The 25,740-nt window shown below is 35.9% G+C and overlaps 2 protein-coding genes across 3 annotated transcripts in view; one reads left to right on the forward strand and one right to left on the reverse strand.

Annotated features, from left to right (window-relative positions):
- Positions 1-19,075, forward strand: part of Rasgrp1 (RAS guanyl releasing protein 1) — a 77,386-nt gene extending 58,311 nt beyond the window's left edge. For both annotated transcript variants that reach the window (XM_015480844.2, XM_048793380.1), the window contains exons 10-17: positions 158-238; positions 1,570-1,674; positions 2,528-2,637; positions 3,374-3,518; positions 4,237-4,273; positions 5,042-5,194; positions 13,933-14,318; positions 16,327-19,075. In XM_015480844.2, the coding sequence (XP_015336330.1) occupies positions 158-238; positions 1,570-1,674; positions 2,528-2,637; positions 3,374-3,518; positions 4,237-4,273; positions 5,042-5,194; positions 13,933-14,318; positions 16,327-16,461 (1,152 nt within the window). In that variant the 3' untranslated portion in view covers positions 16,462-19,075. The remainder of the gene's footprint in view (positions 1-157; positions 239-1,569; positions 1,675-2,527; positions 2,638-3,373; positions 3,519-4,236; positions 4,274-5,041; positions 5,195-13,932; positions 14,319-16,326) is intronic.
- The window catches only part of Fam98b (family with sequence similarity 98 member B), a 34,793-nt gene continuing 22,949 nt past the window's right edge, over positions 13,897-25,740 (reverse strand). Inside the window, exons 7-8 of the mRNA XM_048793381.1 lie at positions 22,186-22,353; positions 13,897-13,935 (exon numbers count right to left, since the gene is read on the reverse strand). Of these exons, the coding sequence (XP_048649338.1) occupies positions 13,912-13,935; positions 22,186-22,353 (192 nt within the window). The 3' untranslated portion in view covers positions 13,897-13,911. The remainder of the gene's footprint in view (positions 13,936-22,185; positions 22,354-25,740) is intronic.

Raw genomic sequence — 25,740 nt, forward strand, 5'->3', positions numbered from 1 at the left:
AGGTGTTACACTGGCCAAATTTTGTGAATTTTTAAAACAAACTGTTACATGCCAAGAAGATTAAACCACTGGAGAAAAGGAACCAGGAAAGGAACATGAGTCTTGGGGTAAGTAGATGGCATCCTAGCAATTAACCCTGTTCTGCTTTGATCCACAGTTATCTCTGGATCTCTACTACACTGAAGATGAAATTTATGAGCTTTCCTATGCACGAGAGCCAAGGAACCACAGAGCCCCAGTGAGTTTCTCACGTTAAAACTGGTGTGTGGTGGTACTTTACCAGTTGCTCCTCAAGTTAATTTATCTTAAGAAACAGAATTTTTTTGTTTCATAAGATATTCATAAGAATGTTTCATAAGTATATTGTTTCTATGTGACAGCCTTGAGCTAGGAACAGAGAAAGCTTCTCGAAATGAGTGACACACAATTGCTATTCATAAACAGCTTGTGATCGAGTTGAAGGGATGACTATGAACAGTAAAAACTATATACCATGAGAGCGTCTTGAGTGGTGGAATCAGTCAGTGGTTTACAAATTAGAGAAGGGAGATAGTACTATGAACTGGAGTGACATCATTTTCCTATGAAAAGTGTCCCCACATAAGTTGTTTTACTATGATTTGTTAATGAGGGGGAAGATATGCATACTAATGAGAAGCTTTACTTCTGTTTTCTGGCATGGTAGGTAGAATAGGCCCATTATTTCTTATGTCAGATTCAGACCTCACAGAAAGAGCAGTTTGCTGGGTCTTCTGACCTCTTAATGTCCAGCAGTCCTCAAAATAGAACTTAGTCCTGGAACTGCACACCTTAGGAACCTCAAAGCGAGGTTATCGGCCCTGTCTGTCCTGCAGGCATGTAAAATCATTTCAGTCTCCTTGGAAGTTTCCCAACCCCCAAATCAGTGCTCCTCAAGGGAATAGCTGTCTGCACATAAGAAATCCAGCTGATCTATTTAAAGGGGCTAGATTTCAATGCCTCTACACAAAAAAATCAAGTTCTAGCTTCCTATTGTAATGAAAAATATTCACTGGAAATATTTAGTAGGTTCTATTTTCAGGGTGTCAGAGACACTTCAGTAAAAAGGTGAATTTCTCCTGTTTTTAGAGGAGATTTTAATTTGGGCTAAGTTTCAAATATTTAGGAATGGATTCTAAGCTTATCCAGGGTTCAGTTTTTGTTTTTCTCTTATGTATCTTGATGCCTTTTTACTAGTTTTTTCCTCATTCACCTCTCTACTAAAAAGTGACTAGAGGATAGAGCAAATTTAAATGATTCACTTTGTTGACAGCTCTGACAAGGGTTTAATGGAAAAGGAATGAAACTTGGGCACATTGAGAATATTAAATTATCTGTAGCTGGAGATAATGTATGAGAAGTGCACTATAGGAACTGTAAAGCACAACACTGTTAATCAAGATTATTCGTACAGATTTCAGTTACATGTGTACTCTATGCCACTGCACACAGCCAGGGCTTATCTATAGATGGAACTGTCAGGTAGTGGGAAAGGAAGGGGCTCTAAGTTGAAATTCCAAATTATGGATTTCTCTGAATATTTCATTTTAGCCACTAACACCTTCAAAGCCACCGGTAGTAGTGGACTGGGCCTCCGGAGTATCTCCCAAACCAGACCCAAAGACCATTAGCAAACACGTCCAGAGGATGGTGGATGTAAGTACCTCTGTTTCAACAGACAGAAACAAGGCATTAGTTTTGTGTGGGGGCAAGGATGAGGGGAGCACAGTGACAGAAACACAAAGGTGAGAAAGTCGAAACTCATTCCTGCAGGAGCACAAGGACCCTATTCTCATACTGTAACTAAGGAATGGTTCAGAAGGTATAATTTGCTAGCACTTTGGTCTCATATGAGGCAGGTCTGACTCTCCTTAAAGGCCTAGCAAGAAAGCAAGTCTGAAAGCTGGTTGACAGGGGCAAAGAGGAATTGGGAAAGGTCTGAGTATAGTAAGGGTAACAAGAATCTGAAACTGAGCATTGTGGCCCTACTTGGTTCAATTCTCCATGCTAACTGCAGAGGAGGGGCTCCATACTTGCATACTTCTGCCTGTATTACTATGGGCCATTTTTGTTTAACAAGAGAAGTCAAAGAGCACAACAATGAGGAACAGAGGATTAAAGTAGGGAGAAAGCACTTCCAACTCCACTGTTCATAGGAGCTTCTCAGAAAAGGCGTAATCTGAGCTGAGTGATGACAGAAGGGCAGGGTGGAGGGAGAACACCCCTTATGCAGTGGACTAGCAGTGCAATGGCACAGCTGATTGCTAATTGTCAAGAGCACCTGGCCACCCCTAAAGGCAAAGACCTGGGAAGCAACCTGTGCATCTTTGCCACAGCTCGTGGAATGGGTTCTATCTCAGCTTATCCAGGGTTCAGTTTTTGTTTCCTTGTTCCTCTCATTCAGGCTGTCAAAAGGCTTGTCCCAACTGCCCCAGCCCCTTTTTCACTTGGCTAAAGGGAGATTATAGGTTTCTCTATAGTAATCACCACAGACATACCTTTTTTTCAGTCTGTCTTCAAGAACTATGATCATGACCAGGATGGATACATTTCTCAGGAAGAGTTTGAAAAGATTGCTGCCAGTTTTCCATTTTCCTTCTGTGTGATGGACAAAGACAGGTGAGGATGTATGTACAGGAATATGTTGTTATGAGCCTGCTGATGAGAACAGGTTTATAGAGTGTTTCACTAGAAGAACCTGTAAACTCGTATGTGTTGCTGCTATGATTATATAATGAATACTGGAGCTAAAAGAGTCATCAACTGAAGGTCTCTTTGCCTTCAGTTTGGACAACAGACCATGAAATATTCATGCTTTTAAAAATATCTCGAAATTGAAGATTCCATAAATCTGCTATCTTAGGAAGAGCCAACTACAAATAAGAAAAAGTTCAATCTTCCTTCTTGTTTCATCTTACAAATTATGGGAAAGAACTAATATTTATTCACATTTTGCATATTTACTTTTCTCAGTTATTATCTTCTATTATAATTCTTTATGAGAAACCAAATATATGGCTGTGGGTTCTAGTTATACACTGTCTAAAGTCAGAAACTATAACATAAGTCATTTTTCCTCTCTAGAAATAAATTTTACATCATTTATTTTTCAAGTCTTGTAGATAGTGGTAAAGTCAGTTACCTCGTCTAGCCAAAGAATGGCTCTGGGACTGAATAACCTGCTTTACCTACTTATTCCATGCTGTCCTCATCACTATTCTTAGGATGAGGAGGGCTTGTGGAAGCAATCATCACGTAGTACACACTGTATTGCCACTGATGATAAAAGGTAAGTATCTAAGCCTAGAAGCCCCCTGTGCCTCAACTCACATACTTGCCTGTCATGTGCTGGCAGGGAAGGCCTCATCAGCAGGGATGAGATTACAGCCTACTTCATGAGGGCCAGCTCTATCTACTCTAAACTGGGCCTGGGCTTTCCTCACAACTTCCAAGAGACCACCTACCTGAAGCCCACTTTCTGCGACAACTGTGCTGGATTTGTAAGTTATTGTTAGACTGTATCAGGGTTGAACTTGGTGAAGCGTACAGGACATTTAAGTGAGTAAGACAGGCATGGGCTTCACAATCCTTACAAACTTATCCCAGCTTAGTGCCCAAGCAACACAGAGAAGGACCTAGTCCTCAAGTGTATGGATTTTATTTGTGTTCACCTTGTCTTTCTTTTTCTCACTTTTTCTTATTCCTGGTAAATGAGGCCTGGAATAAATGGTACAACAATGGTGGACTTTGGATATACATTTCGAAGTATCATATTCATGTGCTGTTTCAAATGCTAGAAAAAATATTAGATACCCTCCTTCCCCTGTCAAAACAAAACAAAACATAAAACCTGCCTTTAAGAGCTCACCCGAGCTCTCCCCTCCTCTGTCCCACCCTGACCCAATAAATGTCCTCTAAACCAGGTTCCTGATCCAAGACCATATCCTTGTCTGTCAGTATGGAGTTCAGAGCAGCCTGTTGCTCTTGATTCATCCATTTCAGGCCTGCAGAAGGCCTGGATCATAAAAACACTAGTCAAGCTTGGCCAACAATGCTTTTTCCTGCTTTCAGTTTAAGGTTTGAGGAACAAGACAAGAAATAAAATAGGTGTCCTTTCTATTTAAGCTAGAGAGTAGAGTGAAGGAAAATGAATGAGTGTTACCCTGTAGCCTCACACCAGATAGATGAATGACATGTATATTCTCATTTGTCTCCTAGCTCTGGGGAGTGATCAAACAAGGATATCGATGTAAAGGTAAGACTCAGCTTTGTTGGCCACATTGTTCTCCCTAGTTTGAGGGACTCTCAATAGCAGTACTCGTCTATGAAGTCCACAACTTCTTGGTAGAGACAGAACCTCATTTTCAAATTGGCTTCCCAAGAGCACTCTGAGAGGGACTGCCATCACACAGGAGAGAGGAATACCTGGGTGACCTGTGACATAGTTTGCCTTTACAAGATCCTCTCTCTATCTTGACTGCTCTGAAAATAGGAGCAGCTGATAAGAGACTGTTTTCATACTCTCATGGAAGGGTGGATTCCCAATAAAAAGGATAATCCCTTCTGGAATATGATATAAATGATTATCAGCTTTCCTTTTATCAGCAGATATCTCAGAACCTAAAGTGTCCTTCCTTGTGAGTAGGATAATTCAGGAAAGGGAGAAAGTTTTATTTCTATTTTTATTTTTTTAATGCAAGAAAGAAAAAGTTAAGACCTAGCAGCTGGGGGCTTCCAGGGGATCTCCCTAGAGTAGGCAGAGTGTGCAGGATGACCTGGATACCATCTCTTCCCTCCAAGGTATTCTGCTTTTGATTCTGAGACTCACAAATAAGGGATATGATCAGCTTGTGAGGCCCAAGGTTTATCAAGAGAGAAGAATGCTGGGTTCATGGGGAATGTTAGGTATCCTAGCTCCAGAAGATAGGATAGACATGTTTGAAAAAGAGACCACTGGATGAGTTTGGTTGTGAGACCCTGGAGGAAACAGAAAGACTTCCTGACTAGGGATTCTTGTCCACAGACTGTGGGATGAACTGCCACAAACAATGCAAAGACCTGGTGGTTTTCGAATGCAAGAAGCGAGCCAAGAACCCAGCACCTTCCACTGAGAATAGTACCTCTGTGGGGCCAGTGCCCAACCTCTGCTCACTGGGAGCCAAAGATCTGCTCCATGGTAAGTAAGCACTGGGAATGTTCATCTTGGAAAATATAGAGGAAGAGTGGAGTGTATGGGTAGGAAAGATCACCTCATGATTGCATGTCCAAGTTTCAGTAAACCTTAACCTCTACTGCTAGACCAGGACTGATCCCTGCCACATTTTTGAGTTTCAGCTCCCTGCCTATATCTCAGACATAAGGGTACTAGAATAATAGTGCAGGGTAGGCATAGAAATCAGGAGTCGCTAGTGTTTGCTGAGCACCTATACCAAGTGCAGACACTGATTTCTGGCCAAAATAGTGCTTCAAGTTAACAATTGTCCTACTCCACCCCCAAACCTAAAAACAGTAAGGTGAATGTGCATGTATATATAACATGATCTATAAACAGTATATTAATTTAAAAGGAATAATCAAAGAGGAGCTAGTCACTCTTCTACTACTCAGAAATGTAGTGAAAACATACTATAAGAAGTGAAAACTGAAGCCATAGGTTTTCTTGATTCCATTTGCAGAAGCAGGCAAATGCGGCTGAGAATTTTATTTCTGCAGAGTAACAGAGACCACCTTTGCATAAAAGGTGAACAGAACCAGACTCACTACTTAAAACTGAGATAGGAGACAGAAAAAAAACTGCAACTGTCACTTAAGGCTATCATTAATTACAGGCAAGGCCATCCACTATGAGTGGCTACCTGTGATATTCCCATTTTTTTTTTCCAGGATAGGAACCCCAAACCATTAAGACCTGGTCTTAGACTGGGGACTCAATGAGGACAGAAGGAAATAACTGTCAAAATTCTAGAAATAGAATAGTAGACACAAAAGGAAGAGAATAAGCAAAACTCTCAAGACAAATTTGCAGATTAATATTCCAAATCATACAAGGACTAAGCAATCCTAGGACTAAGCCAAAAATTTCAACAATTGAGATATAAATGTGCTTGTGTTAAAATGCAAATAATAGAATAAGAAAGTGATTTTTAAACTGTCTCTGAGATTCCCCAGGTCCAAATTGCAAAGCAGCAGAAATGTCTGCCTCTGTCTACTTAGCAAAGATACTATACAAACAAGGAGCAGGTTAGAAACAACGCAGAAGGGTATGTGCCAAGAGTCAAATAGACTGCAGTGACACAAATGACAGGAGTACAGAAAAGAGAGACTATTATCCTCCATTCAAACTGCTTCCATCTTAGCATTAATAATTATTTTCTGGGATAGCACACCTTCTTATCAAATCAAAATTGCCAATGACTTTTCCTTAGCCCATTACCTCACTGTAAATTTTTTTTAATGGATGAATTTTCACTTCTTGAAATTTATAGCTCTTTTGGTTTTTATAACATGGCAGCGTCTTGGAACTCTTTCTGTAATTTTAGTTTCTGTTGCTTTTTTCTTATTTGTCTTCTTTTATTCTAAGCTGCTTGTATGTATAGGAATTTGAACAAAATAATAGATGTTATATTCATAATTGGGGAAATGTGATTGGTAAAAACAGTATAACTGGGTTAAAGAAAAGTAAAATAGGGGAGTTCAAGATAGCTAAATAGAGGCACCTAGCACCTGCACCTCCATAAAGAACCAATATAACAGGTATACAGCTGCATTTTCAATACAGTGAATGTGGGAGTAAACTGGAAATAAGAAAAACAAAAACCTTGTAAGATTCAGAGATGAAGAACAGCAGCAGAGTAAGAGAAACAAATATTCCAACACTTGCCACATGGCTCCACAGTCAGGAGAAGGGAAATCTCCCCTATGCAGGGGTGAAGGTGAAAAAGTTCCAGAAAACTCTTATCGGTACAGATACTGGCAATCCTAGCTAACGGAGGGTTTCACAACCCTCTAAGGATTGCAGTCTAACTACGGAGTGTAACCTGAGATTTGCACAGCAGACTTGCTTTGGAAAAGGATTTTGCATCTCCTAGTGAACCTCCAGAATGTTGCAGCAAGAAACCATCTTAAGAAGGGAACTGTTGTTTGAATTTGGACTGCTCTAAGGGTCAGAAAACCTTGCATATGACCAATTCTGGGAACCTCATAGACACTCCACTGCAATGATTCAGTTCATAGCTGCCTCATGAACCAAATGCGGTTCAGTAGAGTGTCTCCGATTCAAATCTGCTGAGTGCCCTGCACAGCAGGGGATGGATATTGCTACACAGGAACAGAAGGTACTGCCCTCAAGAACCAGGAAATCAGGAAGCCTGCCCTGCTAGCCCAGGGGCATGACCAATTGCATGCAGATTCACACCTGTACCAGGACTGAAAGCAGATGAGCCCATCACTAACAGGAAAGAGCTGTGGTTCCACTGCTGTGTGCTGGGCTTTTTTCTTTCTTTTTTATTTGTAAGCCTAGGGATTGAATCCAGGGGACCCCCTCTACCACTAAACTACATCCTCAGCCCCCTAAGACAAAGCAGCTAAGTTGCAGACGCAGATCTTAAGCTTGGGACCCTCCTGCCTTAGCCTCCCAAGTCACTGGGATTATAGGTGTGTACCACCACACTCATGGAGCTATGGAGCACTCCAGCTGTTCCTCCCCACCCCCCAACATGACCTAAAGAGGTCTAGATAGAAACTGCCTGGCACCAGCCATGTTCTGCCCTTATTCATGGGGGCCTTCTGCTGACAGAGTTGAGGGGTCACCCTGGCAGTCACTCTGTTCCTTGGCACACAAGTCAAGGGAGACTTTGAGAGAAATTTTGCCTAGTTTCAACTGGGACACAATTCTACTCACTCCCTGGTAGAAACTATAGCTAAAGAGTAAGGGGATGCAAAGCCCCAGCTGTCACCCAGTCCCCTGGCACACAACTAAGGGTTCCTGCTCCTAGGTGGGCATGCCACAGTAGTAGCAGACAGAAACACTACAAACCTTTCCACCACTGGCTACCCCTGCACCTTATTTGATCACACACTGCTGGCAGAACTGGGTGTAAGTTCCATGGAGGGGTTGCTGTGATTCCTGTCCCCATCTATCCTGGTGAAGCACCTAGGTCAATACCACTGTCTGATCAGAAGTCAAGTACTTCAGGTCCCGTGTCAGAACTGATGCAACCAATACCAAATACTCTTACAAGTAACAAAGCCAGTATCACCAGTGCCTGAGCAAACCTCTATCATATAACAGGGGCCACCACTTCTATAGCGGTAGTAGCTACAAAGTGTGCAACCCACACTCTATGTTGTCTATACCATACCTGATTTGAACCATTAGTGTGTCCCATTCTTGCATGAGCTGCAGAGACAATGGGTCTCTATGACTTGAACACAGTGTCTACATTCACTAATCACAGCCAAAGAAACTTCAGGGAGACTACACCATGGTGCCCAGCTGGAAATAAAGTCATCATTTCATAACAAACCAATACCCTAAGACACATTTCAGGAGAAAGCTGCTTATAAAGAAAGCTACTCCATAAAAGTGGTAGAGATGTCAGATCTACCAGAAGGACAAATTTCAACAGAGGAACACAAGAAATATGAAAAAACAAGGTACTATGACACCCTCCAAAAGATCATATCTTTCTAGTAACAGAGTCCATAGAAACTAAAATGGATTAAATGCCTCATAGGTCAAAAGAATGATTTTTTAAAAGCTTACTAAGATCCAAGAAAATATAGCTATATAGCTAAAGTAGGAAGAAAATGTAGGATATGAATGAGAAATTCCACAAATAAATAGAGATTCTAAAAAAGAACCAAACATAAATCATGGGAATGAAGAGGTCAATAAATGAAATAAAAAATTCAGCTGAAAGCGTGATAACAGTAGATCAAGGAGAAGAAAGAACATCAAAGCTTAAAGACAAGTCTTTTGAAATGACACATTTAGACAGAAAAAAAAAGAAGAGAGCATTCAAGTCTTGAGACAACATTAAACAATCAAACATCTGCATCACTGGAACATTCAATGTGAGGAAATGAAGGTTAATGGGGGTAGAAAACTTATTAAATGAATAAAATCACAAAATTGCCCTTATCTAGGGAAAGATATGGACATCCGTGTATAGGAGGTTTATAGAACTCTAAATAGGAGATCAGAAAAGATATTTTCTATGGCATTATATTCAAACTATCAAAAATACAGGACAAAGAAGTAACTTTAAAATCTCAAGAGAAAAGCACCCAGTCACATTTAAGGAGTTCCCCCATTAGACTAACAGATTTCTTAGCAGAAAACCTATAGGCCAGGAGGGAACAAATATTGCAAGTTCTCAAAGAAAATAATTGCCAACTGAGATTACTATACCCAGCAAAGGTATATCCTTCAGAAACAAAGACCTTCTAAGATGAGAAAAATCAGGGAATTCTGGACCAACAGACCTGCCTTACAAAAGATGCTTTAGGGAGTCCTATATCCCTAAGTGAAAGAAAGATGACTACCATAATGATAGCATTAAATTCAAATCCCACTGGAAGAGTACATACACAAGAAAGAAACAGAAAAGAAGTAACCATTACAATATGGAAAACCATCAAATCACAAAGATGATTAAAAGAGGGAGAAAAGAACAAAGAATATGCAAAACAACGAGAAGAAACTCAACAAAATGACAAGCACAAATCTTTATCTTTCAATAATCTTGAATGTAAATGGACTAAATTCTCCAATTAAAATATACAGGCTGGCTGAGTGAATAAAAACAAGACCCAACAATATGCTGCCTACAAGAAACTCACCTCACTAGTATAGATAAACAGACTTAATGTGAAAGGATGGAAAATGATATTTCAAGAAAATGGAATTGTAAAGCAAGGAGGCATAGCTGTACTTATATTTCTGACAAAATAAACTTTAAAAGTTGTAAAAAGAGACAAATAAGCTCACTATATAATGATTAAAAGATTAAATCCTCAAGAAAATATAGCAATTGTAAATCTATATGCATCAAATGCCAGAGCAGCCAATTTAATAAGATAAACACAATTAGATCTAACAGGATAGGCTCTAGTACAATACCTCACTCTCATTAATGGACAGATACTAACCCCCTCAAAATCAACAAAGAAACATCAGAGTTAAATTCTATTATAGATCAAATGGACTTAATAGACATTTATAGAACATTCCAACAGCTTCAAATTACAGATTTTTTTTCATCAGAACATGTTTTCTAGAATAGATCAAGTACTATCAAGGCCACAAAACAAGTCTTAACAATTAAAAAAAAAAAAAAAACCTGAACCACATATCTTTTCTGATCATAGTGGAATAAAACAAGAAGCAATAAGAGAAACTTTAGAATTATATGAGTACACAGAGGCTGAACAACACATTGAATGAACAGTGAGACACTGAAGAAGTCAGAAGGGAAATTTAAAAATTTCTTGAAGCAAATGAAAATGAAAACACAACATACCAAAACCTGTGGAATGCAGCAAAAGCAGCACTAACATGGAAATTTCTAGCAATGAATGCCTACATTAAAAAAAAAATTTTTAAGAAAATTTCAAATAAACAACCTAATGATGTATCTCAAAGGCTTAGAAAAGAACAAACCAGACCAAAAATTAAGGGGAAAAAATCAGCAGAAATAAATGAATAAATGAATAAAAAAATAACAAAGCATCACTTACTCAAAAGGTTCTTTGTAAAAATAAACAAAACTGGCAAACCTTTAGATAAACTAAGAAAAAAGTGAAGACCCAAATAAAAAAAAATTAGAAGTAAAAAAGGAGACATTACATTTGACATTACAGACATACAAAGGATTATTAAGGATTATTTGAAAAAACCATGTTAACCAATTGGAAAATCTAGAAGAAATAGATAGTTATATGACCTACCAAAACTGAACCAACAGGATACAAAACCTGAACAAACCTATAACAAGTAATGAGACAGAATCAGTTAAAAAACACAAATACAAACATCTCCCAAAAAAGAAAATCCCAGAATTGGAAGCTTCACTGCTGAATTCAACAAAGTTTTAAAGAACTAACACCAATGCTTCTCAAATTGTTCCACAGAATTAAAAGAGAGGGAGCCCTGCCAAATACATTCTCTAAGACTAGCATTACTGTGTCACTAAAACCTGACAAGGACATAACAACAAAAAACTACAGACCAATATCCCTGAGGAATATCAATATAAAAATCCTCAACAGAATAGCATCTCAAATTCAACAGCACATCAAAAATATCCTACACCATGATCAAGTTGGTTTCCTTCTAAGTATATAAAGATGGTTCAACATTCACAAATCAATAAATATATCACATAAACAGAATGAAGGATAAAAATCATGATCAACTCAACATTTGCAGAAAAAGCATTTGATTAAAATGCAATATCCTTTCATGGTAAAAACCTTGAACAAATTAGGTACAGAAGGATCGTATCTCAATATTATAAAGTATATATATGACTGGCCCACAGCCAACTTCATACCAGTGGGGATAAAATTAAAGCATCTTCTCTAAGATCAGGAACAAGACAATGGGAACTACTCTCACTTATTCAATAAGTACTAGAAGTTTTAGAGCAATCAGGCAAAAGTACATATAAGGGGGCCAGTCATATATATACTTTATAATATAATTTGTTCAATGTTTTTTACCATGAAAGGATATTGAATTTTAATCAAATGCTTTTTCTGCAAATATTGAGTTGATCATAATAATTTTTATCCTTCATTCTGTTTGTGATATGTTTACTGATTTGCAAATGTTGAACCATCTTTGTAGGATATTTCTGATGTGCTGTTGAATTTGAGATGCTATTTTGTTGAGGATTTTTGTATGATGTTGGGTAGCATGGACACTTTAACAATATTCTTCCAGTCCATTACATTACAAATACAATGTAATCCCATCAAAACATCAATGGCATTCTTTACAGAACCAGAAAAAAATAATCCTAAAATCCATACATAAGCACAAAAGACCCCAGATAGCCAAAGCAATCCTTATTACATCAAATTTAAAAGCTTCTGTATAGAAAAAAAGAGTGAAGAGATAATATGCAAAAAAAAATCTTCCAGCTGTTTATCTAGTTAATATCCAGAATATATAAAGAACCTAAAAAACTTTACAAAAAACCCACAAATAATCTAAGTTAAAAAAAATGGACACATTATCTGAGTACTTTTCTGAAGAATTATAGAAGGCCAATAAGTATATTAAAACATGTTCCATATCATTAGCCACTAGAGAAATGCAAATCAAAACTATGAGATACCATTTCATCCCAGTTAGAATAACAATTGAAAAAAAAAAAAAAAAACCACTAACACATGCTAAAAAGGATATGTTAAAAAAAGGAACTCTTATACACTGTTAAGGGGAACGTCAATGAATACAAACATTACAGAAAACAGTATGGAGGTTCCTCAAAAAACTAAAACTAGAACTACCATATAATCTAGGTATCTCATTTCTTGGCACATATCCAAAGAAAATGATGCTAGCAAATGAAAAGTATACCTGTCTGCCAAACTTACTGCAGCACTATTCACAGTAACAAAGATATGGAACCAGCCTAGGTGACTGCCAAGATGAATGGATAAAGAAAATATGGTATATGAACACAACTGAAGGTTATTAGGCCATAAGGAAAAGTAAATTGTTATTTGCAGCAAAATGGATAAAACAGGAAGATAACATGTTAATCAAAATAAGCCAGACACAGAAACGTATTGCATATTATCTTTCGTATGTGTAAATTAAAAAAAAGTTGACTTGAAAGTAGAATAGTGATTACTAGGGACTAAGAAGTGGGGGTCAGGAGGAGGGTAGAAGAATGGGTAGTTGGACATGATCGATCATCAATATGTACATTTAATATGCATTAATTTAAAAAGTAGGAAAATAAGCCAAGTTTGGCGGCATACCTAAAATCCCACCTATTCAAGAGGCTGAGGTAGGAGGATCAAGTTTGAGGCCAGCCTGGGCAAGTTAGCAAGACCCTGACTCAAAATAAAAACATAAGAAAATAAAAGGTTGGGATGGATGTAACCCAGTGCCTAGCATTTGTAAGGCCCGGGATTAAATCCAATGTCTTAACTAAAAAATCTATAACAGGAAAAAAACCAAAAACTTTAATACAAATGTACACTTTCACATGGTCATATCATTCCCCAAAGTTTGGAAGGTAGGATTTTTTCATCCCCATTTAATGAAGCAATCCAAAATTTGTGTGTAAAGTGTTGTCTAGGACATAATAGGACTTTTCAGAAAACCCACACTTAGTGCTGAGTCTTTGCAAACGATAAACTTAGATGATATGCAGTTTACCTTAAAGCCTACCATTCATCTCAAATACTCTACTTTTCTAGGAAATTCTCTTTATGGTTAACATTTCCATGCTGGGTCCTAGGGAGGTATATTTGTTCAATGAAAAGACCCAGAATGACACATCTGTTCTTTTGCATCAATATCAAACAAGAGTGATATATTTTGGAACATACTTCCACAAAGCTAACTTTTCCCTCATATTTAAGCTGTGTCTATTATACAAATGGGATCTTTTCTGAATTGATGAAACTTTGCAGCATTCAAACAGGGATTCCAACTTACCTGCAGAAACACTAACTCTCCAGGCAACCTTTTTACAAACAGGAAAAAAGGCTGTAGTTTGAAATCCCTGGGTTTCAGCCTCCACTTACCCCCTGCATGGATACCTGCAAATGAAGGCTATTTGGAAATGGGGAGTTCCTGTAATAGCAAGACATGTCTCATGTGAAACTCGTGTGAGTATCTTGAGTCTCTGCTTTTCTGAGAATACTAACTCACTGTGTGTCTTCCCATAGCACCTGAGGAAGGCTCTTTTACATTCCCTAATGGGGAAATGGTGGAACACAGTGAGGAGAGTAAGGACCGAACAATCATGTTGATGGGAGTGTCCTCACAGAAGATTTCTGTTCGTCTGAAGAGAACTGTTGCCCACAAGACCACCCAGACTGAGTCACTTCCTTGGATTGGCAGTGAGGGCCCTTCAGGTCACTTTGTGTTGTCTTCTCCAAGGAGGACAGCCCAGGACACCCTTTATGTGCTTCCCAGTCCCACATCTCCATGCCCCAGCCCAGTCTTGGTCAGAAAGCGGGCTTTTGTCAAGTGGGAAAATAAAGAATCCCTCATAAAATCAAAAGAAGAGCTCCGTCACCTCAGACTCCCAACCTACCAAGAGCTGGAACAGGTACCTGTTCATTTCACTATTTTTCAGAGTCTTGTGGTAAAGTACAACTAAACAGGGCAGAACATGTAAACTGAAGATTCTGAAGATTCAACTCAGATTATTACTAATAGAATAAAGGAGGGGAGAGAGAAAGGGAAGAACAACAGTGCCAATTATAGGCAATAAGCCATTTTAGAAACAAGGAAGCAAGGATATATTAGTTTTAACATTATCCCTCATTTTATTAAAGGGGAGGAGTGCTTGTCTGCCTTTTCCCAAAACATCAAGGTTTGCAATATATGTTGGGAGACATATAGCAGTACAAACATCCACCTAGTTAGAATTCCTTATCTAAATCTACAGACTATACAGTGAAACTGCCCAGCCGACCTCAGGATTCCAGGCACTGTTCTCAACATCACACCTTCCTTGTCAGACTCCACAGAACAGAATTAGAGAAACTTTTGAAGAAACAAGTTAGATATGTTTGCAAAACTCTTGATTTGGTGCCTGGAATGAAGAACATAATATTAGGAAAAACATAGGAAAACAAAACAAGAGATTTCCTGGATAAAAGGGAAGACTTCTTATTTAAAGTATTAAGATTCACTTTAGGAATCAAGTGACCAACCATGGTTACACAAAGCCCTTTCTCCTTAGGGGTAAAGGTTACCAAACAGAAGTTTTATAAACAGTGAAAGAAAGCTTGAAAAATAAACTTGATAAAGTTAAAAGGACTTTGGTATTGGAGGCAAAGATTTGTTTCCAATCCTAGATGTTTCTTTGGTCCTCTGTAAAATACAAAAATGGAATTGCATGCTAAGGTTTCAAATCTTGAAATTTTACATGCCTATGAACTGAATAATATAGCTAGCAGAAAGATTTCAGATAAATTAGGTCCAGGATAATTCCTACCCAGGGCCAGCAAACCTCCTAAACATTTTCATGGTTGCTCTCTTTATTTTTACCCATGCCAAAGAGACTTCAGTAGGTACATTTTAGAGTAACAATAACGTGTCCCACTTTTCAATTAAATAAAATCCTTATAAAGACTTGTTTGTAATTTGACAATTCTATCCACAAGAAACTAGTTAAATTATACCAGTATTTTAAAGTAGCATGTAATATATGAATAGAAGTATGAATAAATATGACATGTTGTTTTAGTCTACGTGTACCTCTGAATCAGCATGGGACAAAAGTAAAAGCAACGTTTCTTGGGTCACCTGTACCCAAGTTCCAATCTCCAGTCTGACACTATATAGCAATGTTTTCTGCTTCTATTAAAATCTAGATCTACCACCTATTTTCAGAGTGAGTGGAGGGTTAAGATAGTCTGTCGTCATGTAAGAAAGCACAAGCACATACTCAATATTATATGGTAGACAATGGACAGCAAACCAGGTAATTCAGGCTGAAAAACAACCCAATTTATCCTTAATTGTCCAGACACCACCCACATATTCTTTTGGTGTAATCAGTGCAATGCAATCTATGAACACTGGCTTCAAAATCAGAAGCTTGGAAATAAACTGATGACTCTGTAATTAAATCTCTACAAATTAGATCACTAAATCCCAGTTTAGGGGGTGCTGTAAAAATTTTTATCTTCATCAAAAGGATATACTAGTTTCAATGACTTGGAGAGGGTCTTAGATTAAATAAACTATAACATAGAATCTGCAAGCACTTCTTTCACAGCTCAGATCTCACCAGACTCTTTTTTCTGCCAAGTTAAGATCTACTACACAATGTCTAAAGGTTTTGTCATCCTCCACCCACTGCCCAGGAATGGTTTATTCTGCTTGCTAGCCACTCACATCTGTGATATGATAACAAAGACTAATTGCTGTTTGTACATGCTTATTTAATATTTACATGTTATTTTATATTCAGGGCAAAATAACTATTTTTAATTCTCAACCATAGTGAATAGGAGATGCCAATCAAGTGTAGTGCTTCCAATACTTTAACTGATTTCCTATTCATTGCTGCTTTATTAACATACCTTATTCTCCTTTCCCTTTAGGAAATAAATACCCTGAAAGCAGATAATGATGCCCTAAAGATCCAGCTGAAATATGCACAGAAGAAAATAGAATCTCTCCAGCTTGAAAAAACCAATCATGTCTTAGCACAAATGGAGCAAGGTGACTGTTCTTAGCCCAGAAACTCAAGAAGCACAATTTGTAGATGAGTATACTGGAGATCTATTCTTTCACTGATTAACCTTACATGGATTGTTTAAAGAGGGTACTTTAAAAAGGAAAAGCAGTTTTTGTTATTTGTTTTTACCTAAAAGATTCCTAATCTGTAGCACAGTTTCCTCTTTTAATCAGTTGGCTCAAAGGGGAGGAAAGCTGAAGAATGAGAAACTTTTGGTATTCATACTAAAACTTTTTTCCCTTTCTGGGACTAACACCAAAAGTGTGCTAAAACATGATTACAGTTTCCTGATAGGGTAGCATCTCATGTGGCATGCTCAACTGATTCTTCTTGAGAACTAAAATCTCTGGAAAATGAATTTGCTTCCTTCCCTGAGTTTTCTATAAACTAAGGAATTTAATTTGTTCTACCCAACTTTTTTGTTCATAATGAAAAAATACCCAATTCCAAAGCAGATTGACTCCTACATGCCAGCACTCCTTGTGAATCTGATTTCTGCTTCACTACCTCAGACCTAATCAATTAGCTTCTTTCCCCTCCTTTCTCACTGTGCTCATACACACGAGCATATCTACCTAGAAATAAATTTCCAGAAATGCAGCCATGGCTTTTTAGGGACCTAGTAAACAACACAACATTATCCAATTGAAGGTCTGCAGGTCAACTCATTGTTCTAGTCTTAAGTCATTATAGGTAATCAAATCCAATACCTGGAAACAAGCTATTCCCATCTCATACATGACTGGCTTAATGAGCTAAAACAATGTAAACATGTTTGTCCTCATATATTCTACAGTGGATAGAATTAGAAATTTATGGTTTTTTAAGAAACAGTCTCTGAAGTATATTTAAATCATGTTCCATCTTTATCTTTTAAGTAAACAATTTTTAAAGTCCTCTGAATTTGTGCTTAAACTGTCTTTACTAGTAATACTATTTAGAAATAAGCTAATTGGATTAGTGGCTTAAATAATAGTTGACAGCATGTACATATGTACATAACATGTATATACAATATCAGATATGCATGTGGCTTGGGACTTTTTTTTCCTTCAAAAATGTGGAAGTGAATTGAACAACCTTTAGTCATTTATTCACAAATGTGACTTTTTGTTTCAAATTCATAAATATATAGTTCTGTTAGAAGATGAAGAAACTGCTTAAATGTAAATTGTTATTGTTTGGCAAAAATAACAACAGTCCCAGGAGTACCCTAATATGATGATTAATGATAAATGGGATCATTTGGTTGCCTAGCCAAGTATTCACAAACTCCATATCAGCCTTATTTTAGTTCCATTTTTAAAAATCATATAACCATTTTTGGTGGGGGGGGGGATTTTCATGCTTGGAAAGCCAGGTATCAGGCTGACTTGCAATTCCTACACAAAATAACCAACTACCAAGAATATAATTTTAACAACTGAAAGTCTCAAACCTAAAGCTAGTTGTACCAAGTCTTCATAACAATGCAAAGTGTATACACACACACACACACACACACACACGCATACACACACCCTGTGTTGCCTACTTGGAGGATTCAGATCACTCAAATAGTTTATGAAAAACTACTTTCCATCTGAACACTTCTTTGTACTGAGTTTTACTGACACAGAACTAGCTTATAGTTAGTGTTTCATTACATTTTAAAAAATCACTTTACACACAAATTTATTTTTTCTAAGTCCAAAATCAGAAATCCTCAAAGCAGGGTTACTCAGGTCTACCACCTCATTATAGCACTGTTACATAGTTTATATGGAACAAATATGCATTTGTGACAAATTTTAAAATTGTATTCTTCACTATTATTTTCCTCTTATAAAGACCAAAAAGTCTGTGTAACTCAATTTTTTAAAGAGTCACAGAAACAAATTTTTTCGTTCTTCTTACTCTCCTATCCAAAATAAAGACCCCCTAAATTATTTTTTAATGTAAATAATCTTTATATGTAGGAATTCAAAAGGTCATAGTCCCCTTAGTCAAATTATGACTAGATAGTCTCAAGCACTGCACAGTCTACCATTAAAATGAATAGAAGGTAATAATTTCATTACAGGTTTTTACAGTTCAGCAAGAGCCAAATTATGTTGTATAAGTTAATATTATTCATGTTGAGTTACAGGGTCTGGTGGAATCTATAGAAATAATCTGAAACAAGTTTTTGTTTATCAAACCTAGGTTGCAAATTTTTGTTTCTCACATTCACTTGAAATAAATTTGGGCACAAATAGATCTGTCAAAACAAGGAAATTTTTTTTTTTTTTTAAATATAGCGATGTCACTTCTCCTTTTCTTTGTTAATTGTCTCACCTTTTCCCTGACCATTTGTGAATTTCTGTCTAAAGATGTATAATGTAAAAGAACTGCAAGGGAAAAAAAATGTACAGATTGTAAAGTTTTTTTTTTTTTTGATACTTGATGTAAGTTTTCCTTGTGTAATATTTATATGATAAAAGACATTAGGATCCCTACAAAATAAATGTCTTGTGTTTCTTCAACTTTATGAATATATAGAAACTTCACCTGAATTTTTACTATACTCCACACTGAGATCACTCCCCTATGCTATTAAACAAACAATTTTCCTGAAAGGACAAGCAAAGCAACTAAACTTTCAGCTTGTGTTTTTTATGTCATGAAGAAGTAACTTTGGGGGCTGGAGTCATGGCTCAGAGATAGAGCACACGCCTAGCATGCGCGAGGCACTGAGTTCCATTCTCAGCACCACGTAGAGCAAAATAAAGATACTGTGTTCACCTATAACTAAAAAAATAAATTTTTTTTTAAAAGTAACTTTGGAGAAATATCCAACCTTTTCCCCATACCCAAATATTAAGTCTGTAATTTCTTAACATTAATGGAGACTACTTGAGGTTGTCATTTCTCTGTGGCTTTCATCTTTAATTTCACAGTTCCAAACAGATTCATGCAATTTATTTGTGGTCATGATTCTTTACAGTGATTAGAGATAGTCATGATTTTCCCTTAATCCCCAATCAAATATTTTGTTAAGTGGACCAATGGAGGTGTTTCAGCCATTCAAATTCTACTGTGGAATGCATTCTGGTACATGTGGAGGAGGTTGTATTTATCATTTTGGCAATTCATAATATTTCATACAAAAGAATGAAATCATACTGACAACCTGACCCTGAGGAAAAGATTAAACTGCCACCAAAATTTTCTCTACCCTGTGCTCCTTACAAGGTATGGAAGTATCACTATCAAAATGTTGTCCAGCCACATACATTTTAGGTTGTCCTATCTTTTGTCACAAATACAGGTAAAATTTTTTTTAAATGCTGGTTTAAAATGTTTTGTTTATTCTCTTTAATGAGGCAAGATTTCCAAGATCTACAAAACACAAGGAAATAGATTCAAAGAAAATACCTATTTCCCTTTTGAGAAGAGTTTATGAGTAATTGTGTGGTAATTACATATAGATAGAATGTATGTTATTATATGGCCCATAGGAAAGGTCAATTCCTACTTTAATCCAGAAACTCCTAGTAAGATCATGTCTATAGGTGCTATTAGGTGCCACTGGTTGAACAAAGACAGGAAGAAAAAGGAAGGAGGAAGGAAAGTATGAAAATAGAAAAAAATGAAGCTGAGAACTAGTAATGAGGAGGTTCAAAAGAATGAAATGGATGTATCAAAAAAGCTGTTAGATTTTAAAAGGAAGCAGTGGAGTACCATTCATCTTTTTCTACATTTGTACTTAACTCAATTTATAGAACATTTTTACATTAATGGTCTTTCACATTAAGGTCCTAAATCAATTATGCAAAAGAAACTTACAGATCAAAGATTATTAAGAAAATCCCATATTAAAAGAAAGAAGAAGATGTTAGGGTCTAGAGGACTGAGCTTTTCATTCAATTGACATTCACAGCAATGTGAAAATAGGAGTTCCAGCTCTACTACAACTCCAGGAGAGGTGTTCAACTAAGAAAAGATTTATAGTGACTGCAACAGATAACCGAGTAACAGATAACCTATGAAGGTACAAAAAAATTTTATAGAAGTTTATAAACTAATGCTTCTGCCTTATTTACCATAAACCTTTAGTATTAAAAAAGTTAAAAATGGTTGTAAATCTTCTTTCCATATCAGTAACTAATGCTCCCAAAAAGAAAAGAAGCAGAAATGTAAAAGTTTTAAATGAACATTTTTTAAAACTAACTCTTTTGGAACATTTTACTCAAGTGGTCTTTTGCTTATACATATATATATTTTAAAATATTTATTTTTGAGTTTATAGCTACTGATAATTGGTGTTTTCTTAATTAGGTGAAGCCTTTTTCCTTCAATTACAACAAATGAAATTAAGTCTCTTAATTAAATATAAACACAAAAAAGCATTAGTTTACAAATAACCAAAACTTTTTTATGTTTTTCTGTCCTGAACACATTCCTTCAAAGTTAGCTTGATAAATACATGTTGAAGACTACATCATACACAATATTTATGTTTAAAGATTTAATTAACATTATTTTAGATTTCACCAGAGGATTTACTGTAAAATAAAATAACAAACTTGCCAAATATCAAATACCATTTGCTCACTGGTAATTAAGCTATCCGTTGAACTAGTTAGATCACAGGTTATTATGTACAGGTATTGACCAGGAGCCAAGACCGAAATTTTATAAGAAGTGTGAGAAATTTTGTATGATCAGCTTTTTTTCTCCAATTCTTACACTAAGAGAAAAATACCAATCGCCTCTTAAACCCTCACAATAGGAGCTCTATAAATTTTCAACAAATTGCATTGGTAAGTAGGTGTTTATGAAACAACCTAAGCAAGGGGCAACTGGCTCATTCCTCATTTGACAACTAAGAGCAAATTAATCCTTGAGAGCTAAAGTCATTTCAATCCAAAACACCCCTGACCACAGTTTAAATTCACAACTCTCAATCCCCAAGACTTTGCTCTATTCACCAGACCACACATAGCTATTCTCTAATACTATGTTTCCCAAATTTAGCTGTGAATCAGAATTATCAGTGAATGCCCTACCGGACCCCTGATCTACTGAAACTGGAAATTACTGCCTTAATCCTGTGTGATACAGTTCAGTCTAACTTTGAATATCAGATTATCTAAATCGAGGGCACAAACAATGAAAAGACCAGTTCATAGGAAAAATTTTCACAACATTATGTAACATCTGTATGTATTTTTGTCCCTTCAAATAATTCTGACCTCAAGTTTTAACTTAGCCTAATTTCAAATAAAATCATACCAGTTTCAAATCCAACTAGAAAACAAAATAAAAAATGCATAGTAAAAAAAACCTAGGCTATCATTGTATTGTCTTGAGCAAAAAAAAAAAAAAAAAAAGAAAAACCACCTGGCTTCAATTAATAGAACCAAATTAAACAGAAACGTGATCAGAAGAAATCTCATCCCATAAAAATACAAAATCATGACAAACTACATTTGAAACAGAAGTTATCAAGTCCCTTTCCTAACTTTAGTAAAAATTCATGCAAAATTAAACCTAAAATAATAAAAACAAATCATACAAGGAAAACAAGATGAGGCAAGAGTACTATNAAGAAAAATGGGGGGCTGGGGTTATGGCTCAGTGGTAGAGCACTCGCCTAGCACATGTGAGGCCCTGGGTTCGAGCCTCAGCATCACATATAAATAAATAAAATAAAAATGAGAAAATCTCTCAGGTCTTTAATATTGAAAGAAAAACCAACCTTATTAATGGCACACGCTGTCTTTTCCCGGCTGGAGCCACTACTTGTCCTAATGATCTTAGATAGATCTTCTCGAGCAGCAAGTAGATGTGCCAACGTAATTGTTGTCTTAGGTGATAAAGCATAACGTTTGGGCTGGTAAATTCTTGCTATGTTATCTGTTTTGACCTAAATGACAAAGGATAGAGAAAAAGTGAACAAAAGTAAAGTTTAATGAAAGAGCAATGTAATAGCAGTCACGATCTTCAGAAAAGAAAAAGATTAAAAAATAAATAGGAAAAAGCAAAGGAATTCAATATCTGATAATTTATATGTGGAAGGAAAAAATAGACGAACAGATGCTAAAAGAATATATAAATACCAGCAACAACTCACAAAGAAATATAACACGAAATGATTCTATTCATATTAACAAAAAAAAATCTAAAAATTTTACCAAAAAAAAAAAAAGTACAGAACTTTAAAAAAAAAAAAAAAACTTCAGTAAATCTTGCAAAAACAAAAGGAAAACTTGAATAAATGGTGAGAAATATCAACTTTCTGGGTGGAGATAGTGAATATTCATGTCAACTTTCTCTCAAATTAACCTATAAATTTAGACTTACTATAATCCCATTAGAATGGTTTGGGGAAGGATGAAAAAAAAAAAAAAAATGAAAGTGGCACATGCCTATAATCCCAGCAACTGAGGAGATTTGGGGAGGCTGGGACAGGAAGATCCCAAGTTCAAGGCCAGCCTCAGCAACTTAGCAAGGCCCTAAGCAACTTAGTGAGACTTTGTCTCAAAATAAAGAAAAAAAAGGTTTGGCTATAACTCAGTAGTAAACTGCCCCTGAGTTAAATCCCCAGTACAAAAAAAAGAAAAAAATCCAGAAACTAAATACGTAAGAATGACTTGAACAATTTTGAAAGAATCCTACAAGATATTAATATAAAATTATCATTGTCCATTTACTAATAAAGGGCTGACATTTAGCCAGACAGAGTGGTGCACACCTATAATCCCAGAGGCAGGATGATTCAAGTTTGAGGTCAGCCTCAGCAACTTAATGAGGCCCTAAGCATCTTAGTTGAGAGACCCTACATCAAAATTTAAAAAATAAAGGGGATGTGGCTCAGTGGTAAAGCTCCCTTAGGTTCAATCTCTAGAACAAAAAAAATTTAAAAAAAAAAAAAAAAGCTAAATATTCCAGGATATTGTTCACTTAGGCATGATTTCTTCAATCTTCAAAACATCCCTTTAGAGTGGTTGATTTTTAATATCCCCTTCTGCAGACAGGGGGGAAAAAAATAAGCTTAGAAATGTTAGGTTACTATTCCAAAACCACAGAGAGGAATACCAGTTTTGTCCATTTACTAATAAAGGCCAAATGACCCTGAAGCACAAGTGTATAGAGACAGTATACTATCCTACCTCCATATAATTAATTAAAACTAGAAGAAAAAAATAAATTGATGAAAAGAAACAACTGATATTGAGGGCCCCATAGACATATGAATATATTTACATAAATGATAAAGGAGGCATCAGAGATTCACAAGAAGTGAGAGATTTTTTAAATAGTGCTCCAATAAGGAATAAACTGTTAATTATTTATTAAAACATTAATAATAACAATAAGGCACATCAAATACCAAAGAGAATTCTGAAGTGAATAGTTAACTGCTTGAGGTTTTAGCGTAAAAACTTAAAATTTCTACACATCAAAAGTTATAAAACAAATCAACAGACAATGGGGAAAATATTTTTAACAAAGCAACTAACAAAACTTCCTTAACATATAAAAAGCTCAGTCAAGAGGAAAACAGGAAGACTCTGAGGGGGTGGGGGGAGATAGGAAAAAAAGAGGAAATTCAAGTGTCTAATATTCTTACAAAAAAAAAAAATTCATCTTTTTTTATTTTTGTTAATATGGGAAAAAATATAAAACAATAAATAAATTATGGCAATTTCACATGACAAAATACAATGCCAACATAAACAGGACACCAAAAGGACTTAAGTTCTTTTACATGTTACAACATGGGCAACCCTTGAAAACATTATCCCTAGTAAAAGCAGCCAGACACAAAAGGGCACATGTCATGATTCCATTTACATGAAATTTTCAGAATAGGTAAATTGGAGACAGAAAATACATTATAAAAATGGCTGCCAGGAAATGGAGATGGGGTGTTGGGAATAACTGCTAATGGGTACTTATTCATTTGGGGCAATGCATATTTTCTGGAATTAGTGGTAATGGTTATATAACAAAGTGAACATACTAAATACCAGTATACTGTACATTTTTAAATAATACATTTTATGTTATGTGATAAAAATTAATTTTAAAAAGGGTACTGAAGTAGAGCTTTTAGTAATATGGGCAATGGTCACAATATATTTAGTGAAAAAGGCAAACTATAAAATTACACTCATATTATTACTTCAATACTAGCAAAATAAAAGAAACTAGATTAATCTTACTAATAACTGAGTATAATCTTCGAAGGCAAACCCAGAATATGACTCAAAAGCCTTAAAATCATGAATTTTTTTAAACAAGAAATTCCACTTTTAGGAATATATCATTTAGCTGCCAAGGATTTTAGTAAAGGGTCAAACAGACAAAGTAAGAGGAAGCCTCAATGTATAGTATATCTATATGACAAAATACTCTGCAGAAATTTAAACTGTTATAGAACAATATTTGATGACAGCCACAACAATATCAGACATATTTTTCTATCATAATAATAAAGAAAAAATGATAAAGATGTACTAAATTAATAAGAAAACAAAACTTAGGGTACATACGCACATAATCAAACCAAAAAGACTTAATTAAAAGGCCAAAAATTATCTACAGATAGCCAAGGTAAAATATTTTTTTTTTAAATCTCCTAGACTGAGGAAAAGACCAAATTAAAAAAAAAAAAAAAAAAACCTCCCCCATCCTAATATATGATATGTGATGAAAAAGAAACAAGATCAGAAGATATAGCAACATATTTCCTAAAGGCATATTTGCTCAAAGCCTCTGTTTAAGGCCAGTAAAGGATCAACATGCCTATGTATCCATGTCACTCTGAATGTTCAAAGAAAAGAATGTATCAAAATTCATTTGTGGGCTGGTGTGGTAGCTCAGTGGTAGAGTGCTCTCGCCTCCCTCATGTGAGGCACTGGTTTTGATCCTCAACACCACATTAAAATAATAAAGTTATTGTGTTCATCTACAACTTAAAAAATATTTTTAAAAAACTCATTTGTTTAAGATTTCTCTATAATATTAAAGCCAACATTGAAAACATCCTCCAAGTTGGTTTAATGAGGCAAGTTTCATGTAACTACCTTTCACAATTTGCCTCATATTTCTAAATTCCTTTTTCTCATAAAAATTCTATCAGGTTAAACTACAGACCCAACATATATACAATAGCTCTTAAGTTGCCAGAGGTTAGTAAAAACTGGTACTTCTCACATAGCTGAACTGTTTTTCTTGAGGTCAACAATTATATACACTTCTTTGATAATTCACAGCCTTCAGGGTATATGAGCTTCTTGCATACAGT

Source organism: Marmota marmota, unplaced genomic scaffold (genome assembly GCF_001458135.2).
Source record: "Marmota marmota marmota unplaced genomic scaffold, marMar, whole genome shotgun sequence".
Lineage (NCBI taxonomy): Eukaryota > Metazoa > Chordata > Mammalia > Rodentia > Sciuridae > Marmota > Marmota marmota.